The sequence below is a fragment of the Arachis stenosperma genome, chromosome 5 (genome assembly GCF_014773155.1).
Source record: "Arachis stenosperma cultivar V10309 chromosome 5, arast.V10309.gnm1.PFL2, whole genome shotgun sequence".
NCBI lineage: Eukaryota > Viridiplantae > Streptophyta > Magnoliopsida > Fabales > Fabaceae > Arachis > Arachis stenosperma.
The window spans coordinates 52,631,642-52,642,707 of record NC_080381.1 but is presented as its reverse complement, the minus strand read 5'-3'; the positions used below and the strand labels follow the sequence as shown (position 1 = coordinate 52,642,707).

The 11,066-nt window shown below is 39.4% G+C and overlaps 1 protein-coding gene and 1 non-coding gene across 2 annotated transcripts; one reads left to right on the top strand and one right to left on the bottom strand.

The window, feature by feature from the left end:
• Window positions 1–4,376: 4,376 nt before the first annotated feature.
• Window positions 4,377–4,838, bottom strand: LOC130980794 (uncharacterized). Its single transcript, XM_057904437.1, has one exon. It carries the CDS (start codon window positions 4,836–4,838, stop codon window positions 4,377–4,379), a length of 462 nt encoding a protein of 153 aa, XP_057760420.1.
• Window positions 4,839–9,094: 4,256 nt separating this feature from the next.
• Window positions 9,095–9,198, top strand: LOC130983556 (small nucleolar RNA R71). The gene has a single exon (XR_009087541.1). It is a non-coding gene; the product is annotated as a small nucleolar RNA R71 (small nucleolar RNA).
• Window positions 9,199–11,066: the final 1,868 nt, after the last annotated feature.

The window sequence follows — 11,066 nt, the reverse complement described above, 5'->3', positions numbered from 1 at the left end:
ACCAAAAACAAAGTAGGATCAGAAAAAAGAGAAGGGTACAATAAATTTCAGAGTTTTCAATGGATGTCAGTTCCAATTGATGAATAGGGCTAGTAACCATTTACTTCTGAAGTGTTTTTGCATCTCACTATCCTTTGAAGCTCAAAAGTGTTGGTGTCTTTAGGAATTCAGAATCCGGATGATATTATTGACTCTGTTAGTTTAGTTCTTTTTTATCTTTGAACATAGCTTCTTTTAGAGCCTGGCCATGACCCTAAGCATTTTGTTCTCCCATATTACCACCGAATACATAAATGCCACAGGCACTTAACTGGGTGAACCCAATTGGATTGTGATTCAGCTTTGCTAGAATCCCTAGATAGTGGTACCCAGAGTTCTTAGGCACATCCTTTTTGGTTTTGGGATCACGACTTTAACTACTCAGTCTCAAGCTTTTCACTTGACACCTTCACACCACAAGTATTTAGTTAGGGAAAAGAGCTCATTTGAACTTGTTAGGCCAAGATTTTGTTTCTTTAGACCTCCTATCCGTTGATTCTCAAAGCCTTGGATCCTTGTCCTTGCTGATGCTACGATTTTAGGAAATTACACGATCGGCAAAAATTCCTTCCGGCAAGTGCACCGGTTATCGTCAAGTAAAAACTCACAATAGAGTGAGGTCGAATCCCACAAGGATTGGTTGAGTGAGCAATTCGGATTAGAAGTGTGTTCTAGTTGAGCTGAATCAAGATTTAGATGAGAATTGCGGAATGTAAAATTTGCAGGAAACGTAAATGGCAAGAAATTGAAATTGCGGAATCTTAAATTGCATGAATTAAAGAGCGAGAAGCTAAATTGCTGAAATTAAAAAGGGATTGGGGTGATTGCATGAATTTAATTGCAGAATGTAAAGAGAAAGTGGTAGATCAGAAATGGGGAATTCATTGGGTTTCAGGAGATATTGAGATCTCCGAATCAAAACATTTTTATCCCTTCCTCAACCAATGCATTCATTGAATTTTGCTTGGCAATCTTATATGATTGGATCCCAATCCCTTGGCTCACCAATTCTCTCTAAAAACAAACAAATTCCCAATCCCTTGGTTTAAATGTTCATAAGAAGAGATGATGCTCGATCACTGATTATACCACACAGTTTCATGAACCACAATTTGGTAGGATTACATGTCACAATATCCATCCAAACCCCAATCCAATTCACTGTGAGAAAGCTTCTCTAGCATGAATCCTCCATTCCTTTCCCAAGGTTCCGAAGGATTCCAATTATGGATAGTTTCTTTCCCAAGACAACTAACCAATGGAATTAGATCGAGAAGCTTTCTAACAAAATTCAAGAGAAAAGATGGAAGAAGAAGATAAAAACTATTATTGATTCATTGAATTACAATAGAGCTCCCTAACCCAATGAAAGTGGGTTTAGTGAGTCATAGCTCTGAATTCAATTACAAAAAGTATGAAAACTAAAAAAAATGATCCAAAGTACTTCTTTACTAACTTAAATTCTATCCTATTTATACACTTTCTAAATTGAGCTTCTGTTGTGTTTCTTGGGCTTTGAGGCCTTTCCCTGATTTCCTTTTGCTTTGGGTTTATGATCCATAATCCTGATGAGGCTGCTGATCCAATTCTGTAACATTCATTGAGCCAACTTAGTAATAATCAAGTAATGACACATGACTCAACAAATTGAAATTCCAGACTCATCAATTCTTCAGGCCCAATCCCGTAAACCATGATATTCAATTGGGTTTCATACCAGAGTACGTTTAAGTTAATGTTTGTGCTCAAATGCTAACTTAAACTGCAATATCTTTGGCCCAGAAACCTTTTCAAATCGTGGCGTTTAAGTTGCAGTTTAAGCTTAAACTGCAACTTAAACGTTGGACACTCCTGGAGGTGGTATAATTCAAGCACGTTTAAGCTTCAGTTTAAGGTTAAACTGAAGCTTAAACGTGGAAATGGAAGAGAGCAACCCTGGAAGGTAACGTAGTCGAACACGTTTAAGCTTCAGTTTAAGGTTAAACTGAAGCTTAAACGTGGAAATGAAGAAAGCAACCCTGGAGGAGAATGGTCGAACACGTTTAAGCTCCAGTTTAAGCTTAAACTGGAGCTTAAACGTGGAAATGAAGAAAGCAACCCTGGAGTGTGGTTTTTGGTCGAACACGTTTAAGCTCCAGTTTAAGGTTAAACTGGAGCTTAAACGTGGAAATGGCTCCCTGGTGCATTTCTCATTTCTGGCGTTTAACTTCCAGTTTAAGGTTAAACTGGAGGTTAAACGCCACTTTCAGCTTTTCCTCAGCTTTCATGATTTTGGCGTTTAAGCTCCAGTTTAAGCTTAAACTGGAGCTTAAACGCCACTGATAGTTCCCAGCATTATATGGCTTGGCAGTTTAAGTTCCAGTTTAAGCTTAAACTGGAACTTAAACTCCACATGTGATATTCAAGCTTCCTTTATTGATTTTGTTGCTTCCTTGCCTAACCTCTTCTTCCCTGAAATCATCCAAACAACTGCATCAAAGTCTTGCAAAATTTCATGAGAAATCTTCCATTCATAGCATTCAAGTAATATAACTAAAAACTCATGGAATTTGCATCAAAATCATACTGTTTGGATGGTTCATTGCTTTGTTATTCATTTAACCATTCTTGGTTACTTTAAGCTCAAGAAAATGCATAAAACAACTAAAACTAACAGAAAAATGCTAGTGAAACTAGCCTAAGATGCCTTGGCATCACAACACCAAACTTAATACTTGCTTGTCCCTAAGCAAGTCCTGAGTTATTTGAGAAGAAAGTATGAAACAGAAAGCAATTACATTGGCTATATTAGCAAGCATTTGAAGTTCATCAGAAGGGTTTTATGCAGAAAGTTGCAGCATCACTTTTTCATTCTTATCAGGTAAGATTATCACTTTTTCATTGCATCCATCAAACACTGCTATGGCCTCTTGTTATTCTTATGTCCTTAGCACTTTTCCCTTCTTTGTTTTTCTTTTTCTTAGAGCTCCTTTGCTCCTTGTTTGCTCAGTGTCATGTGTCGCACAAGCCCTTTGGCATTTTCTTTTTCTTATCAGTGCACTACACATATCCACTATAGGCATTTTAGTTCACATTTCTTCTTTAGACATTGGTGCCCAGCACCTCTTTGTGTGACTAAATATTTTGTATTTAGGTTGCTCTTGATAATGGACTTTTGGTTGATAATCCCGGGTTAGTTAACCCAAGTTACCAAGTGTTGAAACACTCCTCAGAACCTATTCATCCAAGCATATCCTTAATACATAAACACCACAGGCATTTGTCTCAGAAGTTCAAACCATTGGTGCCTAGCTTATTTTCTCAATTTTTTTTTTGCTTTTTGGTTGCCCTTTTTCAGTGGCTTTTTCTTCTTCTTTTTCTTTCTTTTTCATGGCCAAAGACATTTATTCATCAAGGTCCATAGACAGTATTCAAACTTCTACACAAAAATGATAATTCTACACTCAATTTCCAGTGATCTGACTAAACAATCAAGCATGCATACCACCACTTAATTCTACTTGATTTGTCACTAATTGAGCCAAGTTACTTTTGTTCAAACTTTTCTTTTATTTTTGGAAACAGAACAAGCATGGCAAGCATTTGTTTAAGAAGGTGAAGTTATATCCAAACATCTAGGCATTCACTTTATTCAAAGCAGCAAACTAACACTCATACTAAAAACTTCACATTCCAGAAAGATTCAACAATTATAGTTTAAACCAGAACAAGCATGCTTTTGTTTGCTTTTTAAAGAATGGTCAAGGAACAACACCACCTTGTGAAATTTCTTGTTTTTTCTTTGTTTCCAGGAAACAATTTGATTTCTCCTTCTTCTCCTAGTTGTTGCTTCATGTTCTTTCTAAGATCCTTGTTTCCTTTCCTGCAAAGAGTGATAAAGTTGCTTGCTTCTCAAGCACTTGAGTGGTTAGCTCAACTATGTATGGGCAAGTGTCTAAGTCTTACGTTGGTGTGTGAACACCGAACTTAGTCTCCTACTTACTCCTCTGCTCTTTGAATCCTTGAATTCTCCTTGGAATGAAGTTGCTGCTAAGGATTTTAAGCATTTCTGTGATTGCTTAGAATGGTTGTTCCTTTCATATAATTCAAAGGTTGTTGTGTTCAGTTGATCTGTATGGTGGAATACCAAACTTAGAGTCACACATTCCCCTTTGAATTATTGATCCACGAATTCATTGTTTGGTGTGAAACACCAAACTTAATTCTTTGCAATGCACAGAAACTACTTCACCTTTTTATTGAAACAAATAGAAGAAACAGCAAAGGAGTATTACCTCAGGTTGGGTTGCCTCCCAACAAGCGCTTCTTTAACGTCATTAGCTTGACGGTCAACTTCCTCAGTTGAGGTGATATTTAACCTTGTCCTTCTCCTCCACATCTCCCAAGTAATGTTTGAGTCTTTGACCATTCACAGTGAAGGTTCGTTGTGACTTTTCTTCCATGATTTCTACTTGTCCATATTGGGAGACCTTGGTGACAAGGAATGGTCCAGACCACCTTGATTTTAGCTTCCCTGGAAATAGCTTCAGCCTAGAATTGTAGAGCAATACTTTTTGTCCCTCTTCAAATTTCCTTGGGGCTATGTTGCTGTCATGCTTCTTCTTTGCTCTTTCTTTGTAAATTTTGGCATTCTCATAAGCTTCAGCTCTAAATTCTTCCAACTCTTGAATTTGCAACATCCTTCTTTCTCCAGCAGCTTTGCTGTCCAAGTTCAAGAGTTTCAAGGCCCAGAATGCCTTGTGCTCCAACTCCAGTGGCAAATGGAAAGCTTTTCCATATACTAGTTGGTAAGGAGACATTCCAATTGGTGTTTTGAAAGCTGTCCTATATGCCCAAAGAGCATCATCTAGCTTAATCGACCAGTCCTTCCTTGAAGTTCCCACAGTCTTTTCCAGGATTCTTTTGAGTTCCCTATTAGATATTTCGGCTTGCCCACTTGTCTGTGGATGGTATGGTGTGGCTACCTTGTGTTTGACTCCATATTTTAGAAGCAATGCCTCTAATGGTTTGTTGCAGAAGTGGCTTCCTCCATCACTGATGATTGCTCTTGGAACCCCAAAACGGCAAAAAATGTGTTTTCTAAGGAAGTTCATGACTACCTTATTATCATTGGTTGGAGTTGCTATTGCTTCAACCCATTTGGAGACATAGTCTACTGCCACAAGAATGTAATTATTTGAGTATGAGGTGGGAAAGGGTCCCATGAAATCTATCCCCCATACATCAAACAATTCAAGTTCCAGAATGAACTGTTGTGGCATTTCATTTCTTCTTGGCAGGTTCCCCGCTTTCTGGCATTCATGGCAGTGCTTCACTAGTTCCTTTGCATCTTTGAAGATAGTGGGCCAATAAAAACCACACTGCAACACCTTAGCTGCTGTTCTTTCTCCTGCAAAATGTCCTCCATAAGTGGAGCCATGGCAGTCCCATAAGACTTCCCTTCCTTCTTCCTCTGATATGCATCTTCTGAGTATGCCATCCGAACATTTTTTGAACAAGTATGGTTCGTCCCAGATGAAGTATTTGGCATCATTTACCAATTTCTTCCTTTGATGCTTGTTAAATTCCAACGGCAAACTCCCAGTGGCCTTGAAGTTTGCTATGTCTGCAAACCAGGGTGCTTTGTGAATTACCATGAGTTGTTCATCAGGAAAGCACTCATTTATATGTGTGCTTTGTGTGCTTCCTTCTTCACATGGTATCCTTGATAAATGGTCTGCCACCTTGTTCTCTACACCCTTCTTGTCTTTGATTTCAATGTCAAATTCCTGCAACAAAAGAACCCATCTAATAAGTCTTGGCTTGGATTCTTGTTTAGCAAGTAAGTATTTTAAAGCTGAATGATCAGTGAAGACAATGACTTTAGATCCAATGAGATAGGATCTAAATTTGTCAAATGCAAAGACTATTGCCAAGAGTTCTTTTTCAGTGGTTGTGTAATTCCTTTGGTTATCATTCAAGACTTTACTGGCATAATAAATCACATGTACCAAATTGTCTTTCCTTTGTCCTAACACTGCCCCAATAGCAAGGTCTGATGCATCACACATCAGTTCAACAGGTAAGTTCCAATCAGGTGGGGCAATGATAGGTGCAGAGGAAAGTTTTTGCTTCAAAAGTTCATAGGCTAGCATGCAATTTTTATCAAATACAAAGGGTGTATCAGAGACAAGCAAGTTACTCAAAGGTTTGGCTATTTTAGAAAAGTCTCTAATAAACCTTCTGTAAAAGCCAGCGTGTCCCAAAAAACTCCTAACTGCCTTGACATTACTTGGTGGAGGTAATTTTTCAATGAGTTCCACCTTAGCTCTGTCCACCTCAATGCCTCTATTAGAGATTTTGTGGCCAAGGACTATTCCTTTTGTGACCATGAAATGACACTTTTCCCAGTTTAATACTAGGTTGGTCTCTTGGCATCTCTTAAGCACCAAGGCAAGGTGATGTAGGCAGCTAGGAAAAGAATCTCCAAACACAGAAAAATCATCCATGAAAACCTCAATAAATTTTTCAATCATGTCCGAAAAGATGGACAGCATGCATCTTTGGAAAGTGGCAGGTGCATTGCACAATCCAAAGGGCATGCGTCTATAAGCAAAAACTCCATATGGACAAACAAATGATGTTTTCTCTTGATCTCTTGGATCAACTACTATCTGATTATAGCCTGAGTATCCATCCAGAAAGCAATAATAAGCATGTCCTGCAAGCCTTTCAAGCATCTGATCCATGAATGGGAGTGGGAAATGATCTTTTCTGGTGGCTTCATTGAGCTTCCTGTAGTCTATGCACATCCTCCACCCAGTGACAGTTCTTGTGGGTATGAGTTCGTTCCTCTCATTTGGCACCACAGTTATGCCACCTTTCTTGGGGACTACATGGATGGGACTAACCCATGGGCTATCAGAAATGGGGTAGATTACCCTTGCCTGCCATAACTTCATGACCTCCTTTTGTACCACTTCTTTCATGACGGGATTCAATCTTCTCTGAGCTTGAATGGAGGGTATAGCATCCTCTTCTAACAAGATTTTATGCATGCATATGGATGAACTTATCCCCTTCAAATCAGCTAGGGTCCATCCAATGGCATCTTGATGAGTTTGTAGCACCTTGATCAATTCTTCTTCCTGTTCTTGGCTCAGGGCAGAGCTAATGATAACAGGATGGCTCTCATCACTACCCAAGTATGCATACTTGAGATTAGGGGGCAATGCTTTGAGCTCAGGTTTTGGTACTTCCTTTTCTTCTTTCACTCTCTCTGGCATGCTTGGCATGGTTGTTTCAGCAGCCTTGATGTCACTAACTTCAATATCCTTGGTGAACTCCTCCTCTGCCACTTCCTTTGTTGTTTCCTCAAAGGTTTCTTGTACTGCAATGTCCACTACATCCACCCTCATGCATTCCTTTACTGATTCTGATGGATAGCTCATTGCCTTGAATACGTTAAACACCAATTGCTCATCATGTAGTCTAAGAGTGAGTTCACCCTTTTGGACATCTATGATGGCTCCAGCAGTAGCCAGGAAGGGTCTTCCCAGGATTATCGAAGCTTTGGCTTCTTCCTCCATATCTAACACCACAAAATCGGCAGGAAATATAAAATCTCCCACTTTCACCAACAAATCCTCAACTATCCCATGAGGGAATTTAAAAGTTCGATTTGCCAATTGGAGGGCCATTCTTGTTGGTTTGGCTTCCTCAATCTTCATTCTTCTCATCATTGTTAGAGACATCAAATTGATACTGGCCCCTAAGTCACACAAGGCCTTCTCCACCATGACTTCTCCTATGATGCAGGGGATTTGGAAACTGCCTGGATCCTTCAATTTCTGAGGCAATTTGTGTTGAATGATGGCACTGCATTCTTCAGTCAACAACACAGTTTCCTCATTTCTCCAGCTTCTCTTCTTGGTCATTAATTCCTTTAAGAATTTTGCATAGAGTGGCATTTGCTCTATTGCCTCAGCAAATGGAATGTTGATTTGAAGCTTCTTGAAAATCTCCAAAAATCTGGAGAATTGGCCATCCTTTTCACTTTTCATCAAACGTTGAGGATATGGTGCTTTGGGTGTATGAGGCTTCAGGACCTCTTTTTCTTTTTCTTTTGTTGCAGACGGTGTAAAAGATTGTCCCTGTTCCTTGTCTCCCACATTTTCCTTTGCTTCATCCTCTGTGGTTTCCTTTGAGATCTCCTTTAGCTTCTTTCCACTTCTGAGGGTTATGGCCTTACATTCTTCCCTTGCAATAGCCTTGGCAGCATGAGAAACGCTTGGCCCAGGGGTTTGCTTAGACAAATACCTAATTTGATTTTCTAGCTTCTGGATGGCAGCTCCTTGGTTTTGCAAGTTAGAATTTACTTCTTCCTTAAAGGCTTTCAATTCGGTTATGTCTTGACCCATGGTTGCAAGCATTCCTTCTATCCTGTTTAATTGATCTTGAAATTGTTTGTTCGGATTAGGTTGGGCAGGTTGATTATTTTGGCCATGATATGGTGGTTGGGATTAAGTGTTTTGTGTGGCTTGGTATGATCTTTGGTTGGAGTTTTGGTATGTGGAATTGTTATGTTGGTTGGGGTTGTAAGGTTTGTGGTTTTGTGGTTGGGTTTGCTGGTTTCCCCACCCAAAGTTTGGATGGTTTTTCCAGCCTGGGTTGTAATTGTTGGAATGTGGATCATATGGTTGCCTTTGTTGATTTCCCACATAGTTGGCCTCTTCCCAATCACCTCCTTCAGTGCTTACCTCCTCTTGATCTTGTGTGTGTATTGCAGCCACTTGATTTGTTTCTAATTTCCTGGTGAGCTCTGCTAGTTGCTTGGCAAACACCTTGTTTTGGGCTAGAATTGTATCAACATGGTTCAGCTCCATGACTCCCTTAGTGTTGTGTCTCTCTGAAGCATAGTAGTACTCATTCTCAGCCACTGTCTCAATCACTTCAATGGCTTCTTCCACAGTCTTTTTTCCTGTTCAATGAACCTCCTGATGAATGGTCTACAGCCTTCCTTGATTCATAAGAAAGTCCATCATAGAAAATGTGCAATTGCACCCAGTCATGGAACATGTCTGGTGGGCATTTCCTTGTCAAATCCTTGAACCTCTCCCATGCCTCGTAGAGAGTTTCACCATCTTGTTGTCTAAAATTCTGAACCTCAGATCGAAGCCTCTTGACCTTTTGTGGGGGGTAGAAACGTGCCAGAAACTTGCTTTCCACCTCATCCCAGGTTGTTAGGCTCCCCCTTGGGAATGATTCCAGCCACTTAGCTGCCTTGTCCCTAAGTGAAAATGGAAACAAGAGCAGTTTATAGGCATCTTCCTGGACTCCATTGGACTTCACAGTGTCGCAAATTCTCAGGAATTTTGTGAGATGTTGGTTTGGATCTTCATTAGCACTCCCACCAAATGAACAATGATTCTCCACCAGTGATATTAGCTGTGGTTTGAGTTCAAAATTGTTGGCCTGAATGGTTGGTTTCTGAATGCTGCTACCACAATTCCCAGAGGTTGGGTTTATGTATGAACCAAGAACCCTCCTCTCGGGAATGGCATTGTTTCCATCAGCTCTCTCATGGTTGTGAACTTCTCTATCCATGTTGAGATCTAGAGCTTCCTCAAAATTGTCCTCAGATTCTCCTTCAGATTCTTCTTCTCCCAGTACTCTCTTCCCTCTTGCTTCCCTTCTAAGTTTATGAAGGGTCCTCTCTGGTTCGGTATATGGATGAGTTGATGTCTCTCCTCTCCTACCTGTCATACAAGAACACAGCACAGGCAACAAACAAGTGAAATACTCTTGGTTAATGGAAGAGTATGGTTAGAGCAGTTGAGGAATTAATTCAAATAGTTAGTGAGTCAGTGAGTTAGTTGCTTGAATTTAAAGGCATAAAGAAAGAAAGCAAGTAACAGAGTGCAGAAATTAAAATTCAACAAGTAACTTGAACTGAATTAACAAAACAAGAAAAATGCTCAATCTAGTTAACTTCCAATTTGAGAATTGTCAATCGAAAACCAATCCCCGGCAACGGCACCATAAACTTGATGCTACGATTTTAGGAAATTGCACGATCGGCAAAAATTCCTTCCGGCAAGTGCACCGGTTATCGTCAAGTAAAAACTCACAATAGAGTGAGGTCGAATCCCACAAGGATTGGTTGAGTGAGCAATTCGGATTAGAAGTGTGTTCTAGTTGAGCTGAATCAAGATTTAGATGAGAATTGCGGAATGTAAAATTTGCGGGAAACGTAAATGGCAAGAAATTGAAATTGCGGAATCTTAAATTGCATGAATTAAAGAGCGAGAAGCTAAATTGCTGAAATTAAAAAGGGATTGGGGTGATTGCATGAATTTAATTGCAGAATGTAAAGAGAAAGTGGTAGATCAGAAATGGGGAATTCATTGGGTTTCAGGAGATATTGAGATCTCCGAATCAAAACATTTTTATCCCTTCCTCAACCAATGCATTCATTGAATTTTGCTTGGCAATCTTATATGATTGGATCCCAATCCCTTGGCTCACCAATTCTCTCTAAAAATAAACAAATTCCCAATCCCTTGGTTTAAATGTTCATAAGAAGAGATGATGCTCGATCACTGATTATACCACACAGTTTCATGAACCACAATTTGGTAGGATTACATGTCACAATATCCATCCAAACCCCAATCCAATTCACTGTGAGAAAGCTTCTCTAGCATGAATCCTCCATTCCTTTCCCAAGGTTCCGAAGGATTCCAATTATGGATAGTTTCTTTCCCAAGACAACTAACCAATGGAATTAGATCGAGAAGCTTTCTAACAAAATTCAAGAGAAAAGATGGAAGAAGAAGATAAAAACTATTATTGATTCATTGAATTACAATAGAGCTCCCTAACCCAATGAAAGGGGGTTTAGTGAGTCATAGCTCTGAATTCAATTACAAAAAGTATGAAAACTAAAAAAAATGATCCAAAGTCCTTCTTTACTAACTTAAATTCTATCCTATTTATACACTTTCTAAATTGAGCTTCTGTTGTGTTTCTTGGGCTTTGAGGCCTTT

Bases quoted from the DNA above. Each gene is read 5' to 3' on its own strand.
- LOC130980794 (XM_057904437.1), bottom strand. From the start codon at position 4,838: ATGTCTCCTTACCAACTAGTATATGGAAAAGCTTTCCATTTGCCACTG.